Source organism: Podarcis liolepis, assembly GCF_965112155.1.
Source record: "Podarcis liolepis genome assembly, chromosome: 4".
NCBI classification, from domain to species: domain Eukaryota; kingdom Metazoa; phylum Chordata; class Lepidosauria; order Squamata; family Lacertidae; genus Podarcis; species Podarcis liolepis.
This window is the reverse complement of record NC_139558.1, coordinates 66,267,348-66,291,254: the sequence shown is the minus strand read 5'-3', so window position 1 is coordinate 66,291,254 and position 23,907 is coordinate 66,267,348. Positions and strand designations below refer to the sequence as shown.

Below are 23,907 nucleotides of genomic sequence, written 5' to 3'. Positions count from 1 at the left end.
TCCTTCCTGCCGGGGCACGATGCAGTGTTCAGCACAAAAGGAAGAGCCGAAGATCAGCTGCCTCTGGTACCAAGCCAGCGTTGGGCTGTGCTTGTCCAGCCAACTCATTCCCAATACAATGGGCGTATCCGATAGTTGAGTGACATTGAAGCTGATGATTTCTTTGTGATTTCCAAGTCGCATCGCCATGGGCGGCGTCTGCTTCACCACTTGCCCCCCTAGCAACTCCCTGCCATCCACCGTGACAACCTGCAGGGGCAGCGTGGCAGGCAGCAACTGTATAGCGTGCCGGTCGACAAAGTCCTGCCCTATAAAGTCCGCATTGCTTCCTGAGTCAATAGTGATTGGCACGTCAGTGGTGATTCCATTGGGCAGCTGGAGAGATGCGGTGAGCCTCACCACTGGTTTGGGCGGGAGGGGGTTCACGGGCTGTAAAACCTCTGGGGACTGCGTCACTAACACGTCTGGCTGGGCCCCAGGGCCTCTTCCTCCAGCCAGACTGCGTCGTTTCCCTGCTGTGGTCCCCCTTGCTGCGTTGCTGCAGTCACCATTGCCGAGGCTGCAGTAAGCTTGTGGAGCCTCTGGGGACACTCTTTTGCCATATGCCCTGGCTCCTCACAGACGTAACACTTCCTGTTCCCTCTAGGAGGCTTCGCTTTCACTGCTGCCGGTGCTAGGGCTCTGGTTGCTGACTGAGCCCTTGCACCTCCAACCTCCATAGGTTCGGCTCCTCCTCCTGGCGGAGGCGTGGATTGCGCCCGCGCTGCTTCTCTGGGAAGGAAGGAGGGGCCCCTGGCTGGTTCGCGCCCTCCACGCCCTTCGTCCCTGCTCCACGGACGTCCTTCCAGCCTCACCCCCACTGCCAGTGCCCTCTGAACGACCTCCTGGGTGGTTCGGGGTCTCTCCCCCCTCGCGATCTCATCTTTAATCGAGTTGTGCAGCCCCTCCCAAAAGAGGTCTCTTACAGGAGCCGAATCTCTGTCCCATTCCAGGGCACTGACCAAGGCGAAAAAGCGGGCATGATACTGCCTGACGCTGGCCCTCCCTTGTCTCAGCCCATGCACCTCCTTCCGTGCAAGATCCACGTCAATACTTGATAAAAAACACCCATCCATCGCTTTAATAAAGGCATCTGCATTCTGGAGCGCCGGATCCTTATCTCTCCATAAATTGCGTAGCCATGCTCTAGCATCCCCATGCAAATGGGACATGATGAATCCCACTCTCTCTTGCTCATCTCTAAAGTCTTTATGCAGCAGTTGCAGTGCGCACAGTACGTCGGCTCTAAAGTTGGGATACTGTTGCAGGTTCCCATCGAAGTGAGAGACCAGCCCGCCTGTCCGTCTCGCCAACCCAATTCCCTCCTGCCGGGGTGTCTGCTTTGTCAGCACGTCTAACCTGACCTGGAGATCCCTGCAGGCGGCAGCTGCTTCCTCCTCTCTCTTCCTGGATGCGAGAGCCTCGGCATTCAGTTGTGCCACTGCTTTTCTGAGTTCCTCTATCTGCTGCTCAGCCGTCATGTCGTCTGCCGTTCGTGAGCTTGCTAGTAGGCACCTGTTTCTCTCCCCTCCTCGAGGCTGTAGATGCCCACAATCGTGAGACGGAGCTTACTGTCAGAGCTGCTTGAAGATCCTAGCTCACAGAGGATCACGCTAGCCAGCGATCATTAAGTAAAAGTCTTTATTGAATTACAGTTTCCATTCTCACGCTGCTGCGCGCAACTCTACGTCTAGTAGCTAGATCGGCGAAGCTCCGTCTGAGTCTCCGCCCCGTGTGCACCAACTTAATATCCTAGCCTTGCTCCACCTTTTCCGCCTGACTGTCCTCCTCTGGGTCCCTCTACCCCCCGGGGCTTCTTCCTTCCGGGATTCTTCTGACGCTGACCCGGACCCTCCTGCCTCCTTGCGCCGGGCTTTAGGACCTGGTTCCCTTTCGGGGCTGCTTACTGCGCCGCCTTCCTCTGCATTTGAACTTGGCGCGCGCGCCCAACCTTCCACTTTCCTCTTAACCGTTTCTTCGCTCCCCGATGGAGGTGTGGCCACTCCTGACTCATGCCCTCCCTCCTGTGGTGAGCTGCCAGCGCTTCCCCCCTGGCTCCTTTCCTCTTCCCTGCTTCCTGGCGGTGACGCTGGTCCCGATTTCCAGCTGCTCCCCTCTGAGTCCCCTCTGGCTCTATCTTCCTGGGGTGCCCCCCTAGACTCCCCCCTTGCCCTGGCCACTGGTGCTCCTTTCTGTGAATCCTCTGATTCACTGGAAAGACTAGGAGATCTCGGGTCGTCGTCATCACTCATCTTTTCTTCTGCCTCCTCCCCTTCGCTCTCTGTTTCCTCCCTTGCCCGTGCCTCTGCTCCTAAACCCCTGACAGCATCTTAAGGGCCTTTGTTTTTTCTTTGAACATCCAACCCATACTATATCACAATCTGCTTTGGAAAATGCCCTGTTTCAAAAAGTGGTTTCCAATGAGAGACAGGAGAGAGTAATTTGAGATTTAGTTGCTGAAAACACCCCTTGAGATCTGGGCACTAGCCATGTTTCTTCTTTTCAACCGCCAACTATTTTTATCTATTGTAAATTGTGAGTCCTGTGAAGCCCACAACAGAGTTCCGTGTAATCTGAAAGTCGTTTCCACCATTTTAACAAGAAATTCCCCTAAAAAGTTTTCTGTCAAAAGTGTTCCATTTAACACAAAATTAACTAAATAAAGCACTTTTTGGAAAAATTGACACATTGCAATTAAAGGAAGCATAATAAATAGGAATGTTGGTTGTATAGTCTCCAAGACTCAAACGGTCAAGTACTTTCTTTTTAAAAAAGAAAAAAATTGTATTAGCTAAACTAATGTTCACAGTCTCATGAAAGTAGTTGGCATCCCTTCTTTGCATAGAAAAACAATTTAGGTTGCCTAGATTTAGAACCTAAGGTAGGACAACTTCTACTAGATATATCTGGTGAAAAGAAGTATGTATTAAGTTTACTTTTGTAAAGTAAGTCTTCTAAGTCTGCTCTCCCTTGCCTCAAAATACTCTAAATCCTTATGCCATAGTTTACCTTCACTATGGTGAATATTGTTGTTGGCATCCGTCTGTCTTGAGAGACAATGGAGTGCGCCTCCAGAAGTGAAAGCAAACTGCTGTGTTAGTAGCACTGGAGTGATTTCCTGGGCAGTGTGTATGGCAATTCTGGACTGCCAGACGAAAAAACCTCCCTCTCGGCTTTGCTGATATGGTCCAAAGGAAAGCAGAGCAATATGTTTGGCACCAGCTTGGCTGAAAGAGGCATACAAGGCACCATCCAACTATCTTAGGGACCTCACTCCAAATTTGTGTAGGGTTTACTCATTACTCTTTTCTTCTGCCGAAGATATCTCTACAAGGCAGCAGAGGTTTAATATCAGGGTGTATGGAGTGTTAGGCAAGGTGTAGTACCTCTGGTGGGAGACACATAGTGCTCCTTCTGAGATAGTTTGTCCACTTTTCATCCCCACTCAGAACTCACCTGTGGCTCCTGGAAGCTGCAAGCATGTGACAGCAGCCATAGCCCGGAAAATAGCTTCAACTGGCCAGCTAAACCAGGTGAGCGTAACCAATGGGTCTCAAAGCCTTGTTGAGTTAGGGACTTCCCCTGCATGTGAAGACAGGCTCCAGTGGATTGAATGGACAAGATCATAGTGAATCCAACAGTCAAGTAGGCAGTTTCCGCATGTGCTATAGAGGGAGGTGAGGTGCAGATGGGGTTTGTCCACCTGCGAAGGTAGCCCATCTAAAAGAAGGAAAACTCTGATCCTAAACCTTTGCTATGGTTAGTAGAATACAGCAATATATACATGGCTACATTCCCACTAATCTGCATTAATAAAATTCGACCCATTCCAGCAAAATTCACACTTTTTCTATTGCCACACAGATCAAGAAACCAATTATGTAGTACTTTTTACTTTAAAATAATGTTGATTTGTATTACTATTTTATATTAATAACTACTGCAAGATTGTTATTAACCATTAGTTCCATACAATTGTAGCACCAACAGCCAAAATGGTTTCCATGTAGTTCTCACACATAATATGTGACAGTGATAGAAAGAAGAAAAGCGGAATGCTACCATACAATGTACTAAACGGCCAAGGTGAAAATGTATTTCTTATACCTGAAGGTTAAAGAAATTAAAGTCAATGATTTGATTTACCAAACCAGAGGATCTATTTTCATATTAAAATACCAAGAGCTGTAGGTAGATGTAAACCACGTAATTTTCCTTATACAAATTACACAGAAGCTAATTTGGTCTAGTGAAAACCTTCCATAGAAGGGTGCCAGAATCCAAAGAACTATTTTAGACATACATACTCAAAAATTTGAAGATGCCCAGTGGAATTTTTTTACTTCTTTATCATTCAACACCAGACTCGCCCCCTCTCCCAATGCTGTATTACAAACTGTTTTTGAGGATTCTGAGTTTGCTGTGTTTAAGAAACAAAAACCCCTTTGGCTGCATAGGACTAACTGTACATTTCCTTAAACCCCACCCTATGTTTGTGATCTTGACCCATTTTCAGTCTGAATATTTATATGCAACTACTTGAACTATGATGTTGGAAGGGATGAATAGCCACAGGTCCTATTTTTTTAAAAAATACAGATAGACAGCATTCACATTTAAATGCTGTTTAAACAAAATGTACATTAGATGTACATCCAGTTGATACATATGTTTGTTCATCCAGCAAGATATATACATCCAGAAAACACTAATAATAATAATCATAATAGTAATAATAACTTTTTATTTATACCCCACCCTCCCCAGCCAAGACTGGGCTCAGGGCGGCTAATAACCAATAATAAAAACAAGTTGCTTAAAAAACAATTTAAAAGATTAAGATACAACATTAAAACATTAGGATGCAGCCTCTTCACAGGAGGAGAAAGGAAAAAGAAAGGGGGGGGGGAATCAAACTGATTCTAAGCCAAAGGCCACGTGGAACAACTCTGTCTTACAGGCCCTGCAGAAAGAAATCAGATCCTGCAGGGCCCTGGTCTTATGAGACAGAGCATTCCACCAGGCCGGAGCCAGTGTTGAGAAGGCCCTGGCTCTGGTTGAGGCTAATCTAGCTTCCTTAGGGCCCGGGACCTCTAGGGTGTTGCTATATATGGACCTTAAGGTCCTCCGTAGGGCATACTAGGAGAGGCGGTCCCGTAGGTACATAACTTCTTAGGTGGACTGGCAAATAAATCAGTTTCCCAAAAAAATTGTTGGGGATTTGGGGTGGGGAAGAATATTCACTTTTTGCTGTAATGCAAAGTTAACTTGAAAATTAACTACAAAAAAATCTACAAAGCAATCTATAAAATTATCTACAAAGCAGTCACTGAACAATTACCTCAATTATCTACAATCAAATAGCTAAGCAAGGACTAGTTTTAGAAATCACATTCATATTCCTAGCACCATATTATTCATTTACTCAATTCACTGAAGTAGCACAGGGCAGTGAATCAGAAATCTCATTTGAACATGGGAAATCAAAATTCCTGGGCAAGCTGCCATCTCTCTGGCTATTATCTCCTAGGGTGCTTGAGAATTTGACTAGGTAACTAATCTTGAGTCTTCATAATAGTACATGAAAAAATCAGTTTAAAGAGTTTCTGAAACAGGGATTTATGTTCCCAGTTATGGAAATATAAGCAGTACCAGAGGGTCATTCCACGCCACATCACCTGGTGTCATGTGCTGTCACGACTCAGATTATCTTTTTTTTAAAATTATGTGTAGATACCTATGAAATAACCTCACATTTATTTTTAAAGATTTTTCTGTACAAAATTGGGCACAGGGGAATTTTTTAAAAAATTCAATTTTCATGCGATTTGGGCTAATGCAATTTCTGCTTCAGTTTAGGGGGAAAAACCTCCTGTTTCGCTTATTTTTCAACCAATTGGGCTTATTTTGGTATCAAAATAAAGCTAATTGTGGTCTCTTTCAAAATAAGGTATAAAAATGGTATTGACACAGAAAAGGGTCACTGACCATTCAAAGTGAATTTTTGTCATTTTATTCCCAGTAGATTCAATAAGCCATAGTGCGCAAACCACAACTAACACATGTATCACATTTGTTTTGTAGAATAGGCTAACCATGTACTTGTTATGTTTTTAAAATGAGGGTATTTTGGGGGGGTTATAAAATAAATTGATTTTGAAGTACTTTTTTCCAAAAAATAAAACTGTACAGGTTTAAGGTCTCTTTGAGCCTGAAATAACTCACACATTCGTGAGAATAGTTAAAATTGTACCCTCTTATGTTAGGGATGCGGGTGGTGCTGTGCTCTAAACCACTGAGCCTCTTGGGCTTGTTGATCAGAAGGTTGGTGGTTCGAATCCCTGCGACGGGGTGAGCTCCCATTGCTCAGTCCCAGCTCCTGCCAACCTAGCAGTACGAAAGCACACCAAAAAAGTGGAAGTAGATAAATAGGTACCACTCCGGCAGGAAGGTAATTGGCATTTCTGTGTGGTGCTCTGGTTTCGGTGTTCCATTGCACCAGAAGCGCCTTAGTCATGCTGGCCACATGACCTGGAAAAACTGAATGCGGACAAACACTGGCTCCCTCGGCCTTTAAATCAAGATGAGCGCAGCAACCCTAGAGTTGTCTGCGACTGGACTTAACTGTCAGGGGTTCTTTACCTTTTACCTTTTATGTTACAATGTCATCTTATATATTTTAAAAATTAAGTTTTATTATTTAATAAAAACAAAATACATCTCAGAGCCCTTGTTCGTTTTATTGTTGTTGGAAAAGATCAGGAGGCCTGAGGCTCACTAGGGGGTTGTCTCGGCAACAGTACCCCAGCTATGGAGCACTCCCGTCTCCAGGCTTTGACTGGCACCAACCTTGAGTCTTTTTCAGCCCCAACTAAGACTCTCCCCTTCCACCAAGCTGTTTGGCAGAGCCTTTATGTGCCCAAGTTTCTGCAAGTGCACTAGTTAACCAGCTAGTCAGATTGATATATTTAATAGATGGAGGATTGATGCATTTTAAAGTATATTCTATTTAGCTTTCTTTGTGTACTGTGTCTTGTGACTTGCTCCAAGATCACATGTGATGAGGGGTGGGATGTAAACCTTATAAACAAACTAAAAAAAAAATAAATACTGGGAAAGATGTTGTAGGAGACATCTTCCTCAGTGGAGCAACCCCCTGCCCCCGCCAATCCATGCTACAGGGAAAGGTAGTTGAACGGCAGAGGGTTGAAAAAACAGTTAAAGGAGAAAGACAAGAGAACTGAATATTAGAACTGTCATAGAAAAAATGTCTGCAGAGGGAAGTAACTGTCCCCACAGTGAAGTTCAAGTGAGATGGGTGGAAGAGCAATGAGCTGGTTGTCACTGTACTCTTCATGAAATACCCATGGGATAATTCCATACTATTTCATACTGGACACTGTCAGTCTTCTGTGGGAGACTGTCATTCCACTCTCTACTTTCTTATTTTATCTTCTGTGCTTAGATCATGCTGTCATTGTATTCTGGACATCATTCTGATGTCATTTCTGATGTACATTATACTGATTTTTCATTTTCATTTTAGGCATTTTCATTTACCCTGGGGACTGCAATCTTATTTTTCTTCATATTATCATTCCATTGCTACTCCTCTTTGGATACTACCATCATTCCAAGGAGAATTATTTTGCTCTGAACACTACAGCAAAGACTGGAGCTGGGAGAATCCATCATTCACACACACACACACACACACACACACACACACACAATTTCCTTGCCTTTTACCTTCCCACTCTAAAAATTGCAAGTGCTGGTTTGACCTATAAAACCTTAAATGGTTCAGGACGTTAATAACTCAAGGACCTCCTCATATGAACTGATAAGGACCCAGCAATCATAATCTAAGGCCCTTCTTTGTGTGCCACAAGAGGTCTGTGGAGAGTGGCAACATGACAATGGGCCTTTTCTGCAGTGGCTACCCATTTGTGGAATGCTCTTCCCGGGGAGGCTCGCCTGCCGCCTTCATTACGTATCTTCAGGTGCCAGACGAAAATGTTTTTCTATAACCAGCCCTTTGGCTGATTAACATTCTATGGCTTTTAAAATGTGTTGCTTTGTGAGGGTTTGTTATTGTTGTTATTGGTTTGTTATTGTTGTAAGCCGCCTTGTGATCTTCAGATGAAGATGCATATACAAATTTAACAAATAAATAATAAAATTGTATAACTTTGTATTGCTCCTTCGAGGGAATAGTTTGGGAGTGATACAGGGAGAGGTCTAAGATAAGGGAATATATTTTTCTGTAATTCCCATTAAATATTATGACAATGAAAGAAACTGGAGTCTGATGCTCCTGTCTTCCTTTTCTTTATGGTTTGTAAACAGCAAGAGTTTAGTTTGTTGTAAGCAAAGCTTGTCAGTTAATAAAAGAAGTCTATGTTAAAGAAGTCAACCTTCCAAGGACCATCATTCCTATTGAGAAGCCCTTGGCTGTCACAATAAAGCATCAACTTCATTCTCTAGCCAAGCTACTCATTCATCACATGAACCCATCCCTCACCTTCTGTACAAGGAGTGGAGTTATTGTGGCTTTTATATGTTGCTGGCCTACACCCCCCATCATCCCTGACAATTTGCCATGCCATCTAGGGTTGATGGGAAATGGAACTCAACAACATATAGAAAGGCACAAGCTCTCCATCCCTGTTTTATACTGATGCTATCTCACATTAAATACAGTGTGTGCTACCTACTGAAAACACAGTGTGGGGAACCAGAACTCAACACCATTAACAGTTGTTCCAATATTAAAAAAAAATAAGGAGCAAACTGTTGAAAGAAACTATGTGTGCCCACCTCTGTGGGTGCTCTGGAGACACTGACTCCAAAGAAACACATGTCTCTTCCTCTCTTATGTGTATGTGTTACTGCAGGAGTTGGTGAAATATCAAGCAGAAAGAACTACATCAGGAAAGATGCTACGAGTAGCAGAGTCAAAGCAACTTGCATATTTGACTTTACACAACTATTATCATTTTAATAAATGCTGCAACTTCCAAACTGCTGCTGGTTGCCCAGTTTTACTGTTCTGAAATTACCTCTAATGTGAAAAGCTTTAGCAAGAAGAATTGAACATAATGATGCTTTTCACTTGGTTCCTTGTTTCTGAAACTTTTATATTTAAAGTAGTATTTAAGGTTTTTTTCTAAGCACTGAAGGCTCAAGACTTAAATGAAATATCTAATGAGACAACAAAACAGCCTTGTATTTAAGCATTCGGTTGGTTGCCATGGGCACTTGGGAATTCCACATCCATTAGCTGTTTGATGATGACCAGAATAGTGTATCCTTCCTTCACCATTTCACTCAGCTTCCATGTTACCCATGAAGGAAAGCCCCTTCCTCCACAGCAGCAGGTTGTCAACAGCGTTCAAAATTTGCCATGTGCCAGATGAATTTTGCACCTGGCTATTGGCCACTTGCAACCAAGTGAAGATGCCCGGGTGCAATGATGGCGCCTAATGTCTACACCATCTGGAGATGCATGCCTAGGGATCCTTGGATCTTCCCAGTTTTCACACACTAACAATACATCCTTTAGAAGTCTACCAATGATATTTTACCTGCACAATCAGAACGACTTTCAGGAACCAAAAGGTCATACTGAAAAATACGACTTTCAAGCCATCTAGCCCCAAAATGGCAACTAGACATTCCATTTTGGCGGCTGTAACCCTGCCACCTAACTTATATATCTAGTTTTTATCGCTGGTTGTCAAAGGAAAGATAAATTACTCTGTCCCTCCTTTGCCAGCCTACCCAGTGTTCATCTTGGCTGTGGAGGAAATGCTTTCTCTTCTTCAGCAGTCAGAACAGAAGCTGAGCAGCATGGCAAAGGAGAAACAGTGCATTCTGTTTTATCTTTGCCAGTCCACTCAGCTTCTGTCCTGGTCACAGAGGAATGAGGTGACCCATGACTCAACTGCCAGCTTCCTATGATGGACACACAGGAGGCAAAGCCCTTTTCTGTGCACCCAGCACAAACAACAAACAGGCTGTAGCAGGTAAACATTGCTCCTTATCTCTTCTCCCTGCCAGTTGTGTTTCTAGTATAGCTGCAATACAAACAAACAAACAAAAACTCTAGTCTGATTTTTAATCATAGAAAAGGATGGAAGAATTCTTTTTAAGGCTAGTAACTTTTAAGGGCTCACTCACAATAATAATAATCATAATACAAACGCCTCAGGTTACAAACGCTTCAGGTTACAAACTCTGCTAACCTGGAAGAGTTACCTCGAGTTGAGAACTTTGCCCCAGGATGAGAACGGAAATCATGTGCCAGCAACACAGCAGCAGCAAGAGGCCCCATTAGCGAAAGCACGCCTCTAGTTAAGAACAGTTTTGGGTTAAGAACAGACCTCCAGAACAAATTAAGTTCGTAACTAGAGGTACCACTGTAACTCGCAAGATAGTAAGGGCTGGACAAGAGTTTCTAAAGGGCATGTTGCAATACTTAGGCAGTGAAGCTGGGTTGATGGACAATGATGCATTTTTGAAATGTATAGGGTATCTCTTGTGTTTCCTGTTCTTATGGTTGCATCCTTTTAAAAAAAAACCCACAGCTGTTTAGGAAAAATTACTGTAAGGCGGCAGCAAGTACAGCAGTTACTCAATATGTAGTTGTGTAAATAAACTACATTTATTTTTGCTTTTGCTCCTTCTTAAATATAGCAGTTTACACCATCTTTACCTTATCCCATGGCCTATTTAACTGCTCACTGTATGAAAATGGTAACATTGGGGATGTGAGCCAATAGCAAACTTCTTTTTAGAAAAAGAGCAGAAACATATTATCTACATTTCACTGTTAATTCATTGTATGGTTTTTGTTGCTGCTACCTAAAGTTACATTAAACGTTGTAGTAAAGAGAAGCTGATGACTCTTAACTTGTCAATATTTCATTCCATGTAAAAGGGGGAAACAGAAGACTTAAATCAAATGTGGTGATTTGTGGGGGGGGGGGGAGTCATATGCTAACATTTGTTCATTGATATTTAAAGTGCAAACTAGGATAGAATTAAAGTCTGCCATAAACCCCATTACCTCCAATACTCAAAGATCACTAATTTTGCCTTATACTTTGTACAGTTGTACCTTCCTGCCGGAGCGGTACCTATTTATCTACAGTGGTATCTCAGGTTAAGTACTTAATTTGTTCTGGAGGTCCGTTCTTAACCTGAAACTGTTCTTAACCTGAAGCACCACTTTAGCTAATGGGGCCTCCTGCTGCTGCTGTGCTGCCGCTGCACGATTTCTGTTCTCATCCTGAAGCAAAGTTCTTAACCAGAGATACTATTTCTGGGTTAGCAGATTCTGTAACCTGAAGCATATGTAACCTGAAGCGTATGTAACCCGAGGTACCACTGTACATCACATGTTCCAATGTGATGTACAGTGGTACCTCGCAAGACGAATGCCTCGCAAGACGAATAACACGCAAGACGAAAGAGTTTTCCGTTTTTTGAGTTGTTCCGCAAGACGAATTTCCCTATGGGCTTGCTTCGCAAGACGAAACATCTTGCGAGTTCTTGCGAGTTTGTTTCCTTTTTCTTAAAGCCGCTAAGCCGCTAATAGCCGTGCTTCGCAAGACGAAAAAACCGCAAGACGAAGAGACTCGCGGAACGGATTAATTTCGTCTTGCGAGGCACCACTGTATAGACCAGAATACTGCAACCTCAGCTATATCATTTACTGGACCCAAATTGTCATTCCTACACACTGAATCTAAAAACTATCTGCCCTCACCAACACCTTACTTCAATTCTACTCAGAGTTCACGGTTCAGCTGATTCCCTAAAGTATAAGCAATTAAAACTCTCTTCCCAATATAAATATAGAGATTTACAATGTAATCTTCAACATGTTTACTCTGAATTAAATTCAATCTGCCTTATTCCCACATAAATGGATCTAGGATTACAACTTTAGTTACCATAACAGTGCAAAATGTCAACACAGGTCTCCAATGCTATTGTTTGTCTCAAGAGTCCAAAGTAACACTGAAAAAAGCTGGAGTGGCAGGGCTTCCTAAACTGGGTGAAAATCTCAAATAGAGGCAAGCACACTTGACTTCAAGCGTCACTGGTGTACAACAGCATGCACAAAACGAAGCAGCAGTAACTCTTACTTACAATTTCAACAGCACATGGACTGTGGGAGTAAACCTCTCTGTATGTTTCTGGTATGAGCCAGTTGCATAGAGAGAGATGAGGGAGATCCTCTGCTTATCCTGCTATGTTTCTGACTGCCTCAAAGATTGCCTGGCATGAAAGAGCCAGAATAAACCCAGGAACAGCCAGATACCCCCCTTCATTGTGCAAAGACAAGCACTACATGATATGGGCTACAGTCACCCAGCAGTAAAATAGGATGCAATGGAGGCCACCGCTGAATCAGACAATTCCATCTTCTGTAACTCTTCACAAGTTTTACTTTAAGAAATGCCCCGAATTCAGGTTCAACTGCACAAAGAGCAAAGTAAATGGCCCTCTGGTGCCTTTTAAATCGCTGCAGAAAATATCAATACTGGCTTAAAACACCATAGCCAAAGCTATGCATGGCAAAATATAGTTATTTTGAATTAAACCATAGCATGCTAGCTTGACTGTATAATGTAAGTGTAATGAGAAAGGACTGTTACCCAGACAATTACATAATATAATGTGGAACCATGATAAAGCTAGCATGGCCCAACTACACCCCCGTTTTTTAAAAGATTGGTCAGAGTTCTCCTATGATTTTACATTGCAATAATGACAAGCAAACTGCACAACTGTTTTACGACTTTTACCCAACATATATGACTTCTCTCCAAGTGGACCAAAGAAACTCAAAGTCTTAACAATTAAAACAAGACTCCCAAACAGATGTTATACAGAAAAGCAAATTTTAGACTATCACAATAACCAGAAAGTTGAGGCAATAGTGTTTAGTCTATGGATACTGCATAATAGGTGCACAGACAGATTCTCTTCCAGTCAGCCCAAGTACAATTAACACTTTCTACTTTTAATATCAGGGACACGGGTGGCGCTGTGGGTTAAACCACAGAGCCTAGGACTTGCCGATCAGAAGGTCGGCAGTTCAAATCCCCGTGATGGGGTGAGCTCCTGTTGCTCGATCCCTGCTCCTGCCAACCCAGCAGTTCGAAAGCACGTCAAAGTGCAAGTAGATAAATAGGTACAGCTCCGGTGGGAAGGTAAACGGCGTTTCCGTGCGCTGCTCTGGTTCGCCAGAAGCGGCTTAGTCATGCTGGCCACGTGACCCAGAAGCTGTACGCCGGCTCCCTCGGCCAATAAAGCGAGATGAGCGCCGCAATCCCAGAGTCGGTCACAACTGAACCTAATAGTCAGGGGTCCCTTTACCTTTTACTATTAATATCACTAGCCATACCAGGAGCCCTATTAATGCCAGAGTTACTAAGCAGGAGCAGCATGAACCAACAAAAACGTTTGATAAATCTTGAGTTAAAGACCACAGGTGATTACAACCACAGGTGATTACAACAGCTAAAAACACTATTTCAGTTTCATTCAAGCAACCTAAGGGCATGAGAGAGAACAGAATAATACATGAGCCACTCTGGGTTGAGGGGGAGACCAAATGTTTTTCCCCCACAAGCTACATACAAACAGCAAAATGGAACTTCAGTTTAACCTGATATCAGAATCAATGGCTGATGAGAAATAAAACTTGCGCCACAGCTGGAGAAAACATCCTAGTAAAATGACAATATTAGATCTACAGCCTATTCCAGGTAAATTATAGTTAGGGGCCTTACTTAGTATTAATTAAAAAAAACTAAGACAAAGTAAAGGAACACAGAATTATCAGTTTTAGTCCAAAAATGGAGAGGCTAGTAAGCTCCTGGGTTTATAAAACTCCAACTCTTCCCTTACACACCAGAATTTGCAGTTAGCAAAACATCCTTTAAAAATTATTAAATTGTCAGCTGCAATAAAATTTTGTTCATAAGATGCGATATATATTTTTTATCATTCAGGATAAAATATCTATGGCCACAGCAGTGGCTGAATTGTAGCTAGAAAGGAAATTGTCTTCAGATAAATGGTTTCCCTATGAGAAGGCTTCACCACTACACCTAGCTCCAGGTCAATAAATCAAATTAACTGCACCTTGTCCGCTGGCTAGTGACATCATCAGCTGGACCACATCTTTTTAAATAGGTGCAGAAACATATGCTTCTAAGGCATAAAATCATATTGCATTTTTGTCTGGCCAACACCATGAAAGGGAAAACTTTGTAAGTGTGAAAAAAGGCAGAAGACCAATTACTTTAAGATAAAATAAAAACATCACGAAATTTACAAAAAATCAAACTGTTCCTGTATATGCAGCTCATAGTCATGCTTCAAGGACTGTTCAATATTAATCAGACATAGATACTGTAAAATATCCTGCTGTCAGGTTATTTTTCTGCACAGATTGAAGAGAATGGTCACTAATGAGGCCTACATAAATCTGTCAAGTGTGCTAGCACTATATTAATAGATACCACCTTTAAAATAATTAGGGAGAAAGCTACTGTAACTTACTAGGCATTGTGCCAAATTGAAATGTTTGTTTTAACTAAAAAAGTGTTCCTAGTTTCATTAAGTATAAGGAACATTCATCCTTTTTCAATCACTCTTTTTTCACCACTCAATCATTTTTAGCTTTAATACACATCTACTAGCTTTAAAGGAGACAACCTAATTATATACCAAACATATTCTGTCCACATCATTCAGATCCTAAATATCAAAATGGAAGTTATTTCTAATAACACCTCAGATTACTGCACATAATTTATAATGTGGGTTGTAGTGTCTGGATTGTCACTTATTCTATCACTGCTTGATAATACATACTATATTTATTACAAGTAACTGAATTGCTAATTTCAGGGAGATGCAGTTTTCAGTCCCTCAAACTGTAAGTGAGAAATTTTTTTTTCTACATGAAAAAGTCAATCAGGACAAAGGGAGAAGAAAGCCCCCCCCCTCCATGCTCTATAAGGAACAGCTTAGAAAGTCCTGTTGTTGCTATAAATTAAAAATAAGCCCCTTATATTTGAGGCATGAAGGGTGAAGAGGGGGGAGAGAAAGAGAGAGGAGCTGTGAGCAGATCTGATGTTGCTCATGCCCCAGGAGGGTTTTGTTTTTGCTGTCGGGGCTGAGAGGGGGCATTTTGGTTATTAGTAAATAAATCAAGCAGCAGAGAGTGAGGCCTAAGCGCCTGCCAAAGGAGTCCGGGCCTAGCTTTCCTCCCTCCCCTCCATACAGCCTGGGTTTGATCTCAAGGCCCTGCTCGTTGCCAAGAAAATGTAAAAAAGCCAGAGAGCGAGAAAGAAGAATCATATTGAACCACAAAAGCACATGGGGCGAATGTAAAATATAAACACGGCATTGGGCTCTGAGTGGCTGTTATTAAAGGCCTGAATTACTAAACATGAGAGGCGGGGAAAGCCGGGCGGCCATTTCAATAATATAAACCTCCCCGAATTAGACATTATTCAAATGAGAGAGAAGGAGACCAGAGACGGGGTTGGGGGAGGAGGAGGAGGGAGGGAGAATTAGAAAGCAGCCACAGTCCGCTCGCGGCCAGCCGGCCACCCCGGAACCCTGACCCGGCCACCCCATAATAATAATAATAATAATACGGGGACGGGAGACAAGGCATTGTCAAGTGTCGTCTCCCTCTTCCTCTGCCGCCGCACCCCCCTACCCCACCCCCGCCGCTATGATCCGGTGCAAGCCATTCAAGGGCTCCCTCCACCTCGCAGAAGGGCAGGCGAAGATTTGTCAGGGCAGCCCCAGACACCTGGGGGGGGGGGAGACAAGCCACCCCTTATAGATTTCCTGTAGGGGGCACACACACACACACACACACACACACCAATTTGCACGCGCACTCTCTTTCTTACACACGCACACACACACACACACACACACACGGAAGGCGCAAGCCCCCACTGCCGCCCCTCTCCCTCCCCTTAGGCCAGGCAGCCCTACCCCGAGAGTAACCCCAAACACCCCTTGTTTGGCGCGCAGGCCTCGGCCTCTGGGGGAAACAGGGCTGCCTTGGGAAAGGGGCGGAGGGGGGGGCCGTTGCAGGGCGGGAGCCGAGGCGCTAAGAAAATAGAAATGAATAAATGCACGACTTCTCCCTCCTCCGCCCCCCTCCCTCCCCGTCCAATGCGACACCAGAGGGGCCGGGGGGTGCGGTTGCACCCGGGGACCGGTGAGGAGGCTGAAGGGGAAGGTGCTGCGCGCCCGCCGCTCCGTCCCTTCTTCCCAACCGCCGACACCCCCCCTCCCTCCACACCCCGGTCATTATGACGAAGCCCCCCCTCCCCGCCTCGCTTTTCCGCCGCTACCCCTATTATACAGTCTATATGAATATGTAAAGCGGCTTCGTGGTAGCGGCGGCGGTGCCCGGCCTAGTTGCCCGAGAAGGGTTCCTCAGGGCGAGGGTGGTGGTGCTGGTGGGGGACCCTGCCCGTTGCCCCCCGTCCCCCGGTGCCCGCGTGTCCCTCCGTGCGCCTCTCGCCTTTCCCCCGCGCGGCGGCCACCCCCCAGCTCCCTCCTGTGCCGTTAATTATAATAATCCTGAGTACTAATAAATTATGCTAAGCGGGGAAGGCGGGCGGCGGAGGGGGGGGCGCCCGCGTGTGCGAGTATGAATATGAATATGTAAAATGCAGTAATGATTACCTGCCGCCACCGCCGCCGCCGAACTCTCATCTTGACTCGCTGCTCCTCCGTCCGCCATTTTGAATATTTTAATCAAAATCGGCCGCCCGATAAACCCTCCCTTGCTCGTTTGCCTCCTCGGCAGGGGCCCCCTCCCCACTCGCGGCGCCCTCTGCGCACGCGCGGCAGCGGCGGCTCCCCTCCCTCGGCCTCGCAGCCTTTACGCGGCCCGCGCGCATGAGCGCCTCCTCCCCTCGCTTCGCTGAGAGGCGCCCGCTAGATGTGCGGGGAGGAGGGAGCCACTCGGGTGCTGCCGCTGCCGCCTTTCCCGCTCTTCGCCGCTTTGGGACCCGAGCGGGTGACAGCAGCCTTCGTGGTGACAGGGGCTAGCTAGCAGGCTGCGCGCTCGAGGGGCATATCCAAAAGGCTTATTGTTATCCACAGGAAAAGCGCGCCCGGCGCATGTAAAGCAGGGCCGCCTCCCCTTAGTAGTCTGCGCTCGCCCGCATCCCGCGAACTGAGCGCTCACCTGCGGGGAAATCTGAGCTAAGGGATTTATTATGATCATTATTCGCACTTTGCTCCCTCTTCCGCCTCCCGGGAGCAGGCGGGGAAGACTGGCGTTGTCCTGCGTGCCTGCCCCGTTCTGCAATTCCAACACGTGCAGCCCAATCCTCTGCGTGTTTTATTTCCATGCACGTTTTCTCGGAGTCCGGGTGCATTGAGCAGAGTTTACCTTCACGTAAGAGTGCGTATATGTTAAAAAATATTATTAAACTATTTCCAGAATGGAAATTTTTGAAAGACGATTTTATTATATAAAATCCCCCCCCGCAACAATTTTACATTACCAATGGAAAACAAAAAGCCACACATACAAATAACAAAACAGAATGAAACCGCACTTTTCTAACCACAAAAAAATGGATTCTACTGAGAGATTGGCTTCCTTTCTCTCCTTGCAGTAAATAGTTTTCACCCCAATTGACCTGGTTGTTACAATGACCTTGTATTTGAGAACCAGTGTTTGAGTTTCGTTTTTTCCTCCTCCCTCCATCTCGCTTTCCTTTTGTGTCATGTATTTTAGGTTATATTCTTGAGGTCAGGAACTGTGTTGTTTGATTGTTTTAGAGTAATTGATCTGTAAGCCACTTTCAGAGCCTTTTGGCTGAAGGCAGGGTGAAAATGCCTTTAATAAATAATAAATAAATAAAGATCAACAAGGCTGTTTTTAATTTAAAAAAAATTAAAACAAACAGCAAGTATTCTATAAATACCAATCAGGGCCGGATTTAGATGAAGAGAGGCCCTAGGCTATTCCACTTGTGAGGCCCCTCCCACCCCCACCCCACCCTCACGACTAGAAGAAAATGGAAGTGTTATAAACAAAATTGAGTAAAGCCAAGGATGATGATGGATATTTCAAATTCTGCAATTCTCAATTTCTCCTCTAAAGGACATAAGATGTTATTGTTAAATACAGTGGTACCTCAGGTTACATACGCTTAAGGTTACATACACTTCAGGTTACAGACTCCGCTAACCCAGAAATAGTACCTTAGGTTAAGAACTTTGCTTCAGGATGAGAACAGAAATCAGGTAGCAGCAGCATGGCAGCAGCAGGAGGCCCCATTAGCTAAAGTGGTGCTTCAGGTTAAGAACAGTTTCAGGTTAAGAACAGACCTCCAGAACAAATTAAGTATTTAACCCGAGGTACCAATGTACCATGGTAATTTTTAAAAATGCATAAAATTAACACTGAAAAACTTCTGCAATAACTGCATTTTGTCAACCTTCTGTGGATTTTTTAGGAAAATGAAGTTGTAATGTTATTCTTAAAAAAAACAACACATTGAGTTTACAAATTATATTGCCTGGGAAGTGTAAATAATATGCCCATGATTACTTAACAGTGTGGCACTTTTAGAATCTACTTTATGTTGTCATTTAAAAAGTCAGTTTTAAAATATATATTAAGAAGTAAACTACAACCATCAAATACAGGAAGGCTAAAATGTTTTTTTCCTAGCCTTCCTCAAAGCAAAATCATCCAAAACTTCATCAAAATTTGTTTGTCTAAGTTTGTAACTTTCAATGTACAGAATGCTCAGTGCGGACAACCTCTTTTGAGACATTGTGGCCCTTAATTCACTTTTAATTATTTTGAGTCTTGAAAAACTCCTCTCTCCTGAGCAGTTAGTGACCATAAGGCTAAGAAATAGCTGCAAGATTGCTTCCACATTAGGAAAGGCCATATGAATTTTGTCCTTATATATAATTTGATAAAGGTCTATATGAGACAGAGAATGCTATGCTGTAGGCCCATGGTTTTGTGTCACGTACAGGTGAAAGTGCAAAAGTTCATCAATAGGTTTCAGGTCATTATCTTCTGGGTATGCTTCCATCAACTGTTCAACACCTTGCTTAATTTCTTGCTTAGATGCTGTCAATTTAGCAAAAGACGGCAAACAATTGTGCAACATCACTGTACACAGTACTTCTTCTTTTTAAATTGGCTTCAAGTGCATCTTCTAAAGGAATAAAGGATTTTATCCTAAACGTATCTCTTGAAGAAAGGGCATATAAGGCATCAGGTGCACTTCTGTCATTTCTTTGCCATTCCCTCACTTTTTGTCTCCTTTTTTTGTAGTTGACATCTGGCAAGGTGTCTTTTGCTTGTTTCTCAAGCTCATCAAAATCATCTCAAAGTTTCCTTTAAAAATCCAGAAGTGAACTGTACAAACTTGCACGAGAACTCAATAACAGATCTGATTTTTGAAAGGTTTTGCTGACCTTGTGAAAATGACCTAGCACACGGGTCCAAAAATGCAGCCTAAACACAGGTTCCAGTTCTTCCATTTCCTGCAAAAGATTGTTAGCTTGGAGCCTAGCCTCCCCCTTCCCATTAACATCAGAGTCAGGATGAGTTCCAGTTACCAACCTGCAGCCTGGCCTCCTGCCTTCTACAGGTAGTTCTGGATCCCTCCCAGGATCCCTTCCCACTGCTGCTTTCCCTGATCCCAAAGGCCTCTCTCTTCCTGTGGGCAATGTGCAGTGCATGCTGCAGGCACCAACAGGGCTCTGAAGTGTGAAAGATAGACTTCTCCGCCTGGGAGGGGTGAGGCCAGTGTCAGTCACATGTGCTTGCCTTGCTCTGTTGAAGCCAAGGAGGAGGGAAGGAATGGTAGAGACTTGGGAGAGCTCGCTTGCCTAGTCTATCTGCCCCACTCGCACTCCCACTGATTGAAGTGCAGCATGTACCACTACTGACCTGACCCTTGAGCTAGGGAAGGCTGTGCAGCTGGTCGTTGACTCTGGGCCTGCTGGCTCTAGATTCTAAGATGGAAAATTTTGGGGTGTGAAGATACTCAACAGCCCAGCTTGTCAGGGCGAAAGTCCCTGCAAGTCTCTGGTTAGCAGAAGAAGGAAGTTCCAGCCAAATATAGGAGCAAAACAGCGGTCAGTAGACCACAATCTTTATTGTTGTGCAACAGGTCTGCACACAGAGTAAGAACCCTGAACATGGGTTACAAGCTCTTTGAAGGCCTTCCCTCCCTACCCAGAATACATTTCCAGAACCATCATTGATACACTGCTGATACATCATCATCTTGTCACAAGGAGGGAGGGGAGTTGTGAGGTTACCCAAGTTCATCAACTTGCCCCAGTTATCAGATCAAGTTCCTAACACCTTAAGTACCCGCCAGCTAAAGAACAATAAAACTATTTGCGAGCACACGGGCTAACTCTGTCTGTGGTGCCTACCCTTTCCCCCAAAGAATGAGACAATAGACTAGAGTATGGGTTCAAATTGGCCACAACTTAATTGAGCTTCATAAATAGGGAACTTGGCACAGGCCTTGGCAGGTATCCCTCTCAGCCCGTCTAGCTGAGGATATGCAAGCTGATGAGGTGCAGTGAGAAGGGACTGTAAAGCACAAACTTACACAGCATGCCCTTCCACTAACCTGGTCCCAGGAGTCTGACCTACATGCCACTGCTCTAGGGCCAGGGACTCCCGGTTTGCCCTATAATGGGCCCTGCAAGTGCTGCCGCATGGGAAGGGAGCATGAATGCATCCCCCCGACTTGATGATAGACTAAAGGCTACCTTGCCAAGGCCTAAAACCGCCACCCCCTAAGGGCCTTGCCGCCAAGAGTTCCACAACCGAGGAACAATCACCCATGTTCTGCCATCAAACCTTGCTGTCTAATGAGTCCATGAGGACTTGTTGCAAGTCGTGCAGCCAGAGGTCATTACCAAATGGTGTCAGATGCACTCCATCCGCCCTGAATATGCCAGCCATATCTGCCCTCGTGGTGGGATGTGGGATAGAGAATCTGCCGATCTGCCGCATGTTATTCCGCATGGCCCCTATTGATTTTTTCCACTGCATAATTGATGCGAGAGGGATTGGAAACCCCTCTCCAGCGCAGGTGGGGGAGGAGATTGGACCAGCCAGTGGCCATTGCTGGGTACAAGGCATGCAAGCTTTTTATATCTGCCCTTGCATCAAGAGTCAGGGCAATGCCTTTTTGTTCAACTAGATCATTTCCCCCCAGGTGCAAAATCAAGATTCTCGGAGGGCCATGCGCAGCTGCGGCCTTACTCAGCATGGGCATCAAGCCCGACCAATGCATGCTCCGGTGGCCCATCCAATGAATGCCTACCTTGGGGTGAATGTCAAGGTTACAACCCCCATTGTGCGACCAGGCATGCTCCGCCGCCCAATGGACAATGTTGTGCCCCACAACCCAGATCTTCGTGGTGGGCAAACCTGCAAGAAAATTAAATTGCAAGTGTTAAGGAGGAGGAGCCAGGACGAATGTAGCTTTTGTAAGCTGCCGAGCGCCAGAGCCCCAAAGTCTTGATGCGGATGGGGTCCCAACCCTGGAATGCCACTGAAGTGGCAGCCCCGATATGGAAGGAGTGCCTGGAATATTCTTGGGGGGTCAACTCCACAGGCCGCTATGACTTTGCGCAAGACTGCCGTCAATTGGAACCATGTCAAAGGACGTGTGTTTGCGTGCATGAAGAAAGGGCCCTTGCACTTGGCCGGACCCTCCTGTTCCGTAGGGGCCAGCGCCAGCGTGACCCCTTTTCGCAATTGATCAGTTTTTGAGGACCGAATCGTGACATTCACAGTATCCCCAGAGAACTTAATGTCTGTATCCGTCAACCCTGATTGAGGGGCTCCAGCCACCAAACACTCCCCAATGTGCATGGCACCAAAGAAGGCTAGGGAGAATGCTGCACGAAAGAGACGTGTTTCAAAATTTGACCAGATCTCTGGTATTTTTTTCCAAATTAGTTTGGGGAATGATGTGACGCTACCCAGCCAGCAGCTTCTTGATGTGGAAGCTGTTTCAGGGGTCCGGCCAATGAAGAAATTTACAAAAGAGTGAGATAGCTGCCCTGTAAAGCATTAAAGTTTTAATGGCAAGGCCCTTGCGCTTTAGGAGAACCAGGAATTGAAACACCTCCTCCTCGGAAGCGCGCCATGCTATGGAGTCACGAAAACGCCTGAAGGCACCCCAGGCCCTGGAATAAGAATGTCTAGTGGAGGGTGCTATTGCTGCCAATACTCCCTGGTTTACTTCTCGCTTCCAATCTCCCACAGATTGTCTGGGAAGGCATCCGAGGTCTGGGCTACATCGGGTGGTCCAGGGTCTGGTGGTCCCTCTTGGGCCCGGCAAGGCGCTCCCGGCAAGTGGTGGTAACGGAGGGGCTTTGCGCCTCCTCCCCAGCTCTGCAGCTGAAACAAAAGGCCACCATGCGGCCTACTGCTGAGGCACCGACCACCCTCTTGGGCCTAGCAAGGCACCCCACTGCGAGCGGCAGCAGCAGAAGGACCTTGCACTCCTTCCCCAGTGCCAACCAAAATACAAGGCCGCCAAGCAGCCTACTGCCAGGGCGCCCGCTGCCCTCTGTGGCCCGGCAAGGTGCCCCATGGCGAGCAGCGGCAGTGGAAGGCCCATGCCCTCTGATGCCGCAAAAAACCAAAGCTGGGACGCCCGTCACCCTTTAGGGCTGGCAGAGTGCCGCCCCCCTTGCGGAGAGTGGCAGCGGATGGGCCCAAGCACCCACCCCATGCTGCTGCTGCTGCTGCCAGACAAAATGCGGCCTGACGGTGGGCAGCGGAGGGACCCCGCCCCCTCAGTGCTGCAAAAGGAATGGCCGCCACGTGGCCTATCGCTGGGGTTCCTGCCGCCCTCCTGAAATGGGAGAATTAGTTATGGCATTGATTTTATGTGATTTTCAAAGGTCCATCAGCACGGGCAAGTACAAGGGGATACAATTTTGACACTTTCTTGCAACAATACAACAAGTCTTGCCAACAGAAACCAGATGGGATACAATTTGCGAGCTTTCTCGATTAACAGTGCAAAGGCTCATTGTCCTGGGGTTTTGAGGGAGGAGAGGCGTTGAGAGGTGACAAAAATGATTTCCAATAAGTTCCCCCCTTTATTTCCATAACAAGTCCTTGAGTCTGTACTCTGAATAGTGACACCAGGGACCTAGAAGTGGCAGCACTTGTCAGCCCAACCCCTGCAGAGTCTCATCAGGGCTGGCCACAAGGCAATTGGAGCAATTGGGCCAAATTTGGCCCCACAGGCTACTCCTAAGGGGCCCCCCACACCAGAGTAATCTAGTTGGATTGTATTTCTATCTCTAAGATTCGAAGTTGGGCCCCAGAGCTTCAAATTGGGCCCCACTGGCTAACCCTGAGTCCTATAGTTGCTGGGCCCAAGTTGCCCTGCCCTTGCATGAAGTCTTGGGTTTGCAATTTTGGGAGAGGGGAGACTGCCTGCTGGGGAGCAGGCGGGCTGGTGAGGCCAGTGGCGTAGCGTGGGTTATCAGCACCCGGGGCAAGGCAAGTAATTTGTGCCCCCTAACCCGTGGATTTGCGCCCCCTAACCCTAACCCCCAGATGTTGCGCCCGGTGCGGCCGGCCCCCCCTGCACCCCCCATGCTAAATCCCTAGATTTAGAGGCCCTAGGCTCCAGCCTTCTCAGCCTATACATAAATCCGGCCCTGAGACCAATGCAACAAGGGAAAACTTTAAAGAGTTACAACACAACAGCAGCGTTATAGCCAGTAATCACATCAAAAGCCCTCTGGAAAAAAACAAGCTTTTACCTGTTA

General features: G+C 45.6%; 1 protein-coding gene and 1 long non-coding RNA gene across 5 annotated transcripts in view; both read right to left on the bottom strand.

Moving 5' to 3' along the window:
- POU2F1 (POU class 2 homeobox 1) overlaps positions 1–17,273 on the bottom strand; it is a 112,476-nt gene extending 95,203 nt beyond the window's left edge. For 2 of the 4 annotated variants that reach the window (XM_083498628.1, XM_083498635.1), the window contains exon 1: positions 16,783–16,936. In XM_083498628.1, coding sequence (XP_083354754.1) covers positions 16,783–16,840 — 58 coding nt within the window. In that variant the 5' untranslated portion in view covers positions 16,841–16,936. Of the gene's footprint in view, positions 1–16,782 lie in introns of all 4 variants that reach the window. The other 2 variants (XM_083498624.1, XM_083498634.1) reach the window with 2 other exon arrangements.
- Positions 2,556–5,722, bottom strand: LOC310704823. The gene is made up of 2 exons (XR_014525048.1): positions 4,526–5,722; positions 2,556–4,482 (listed from the first exon to the last, which is right to left on the bottom strand). It is a non-coding gene; the product is annotated as an uncharacterized lncRNA (long non-coding RNA).
- Positions 17,274–23,907: the final 6,634 nt, after the last annotated feature.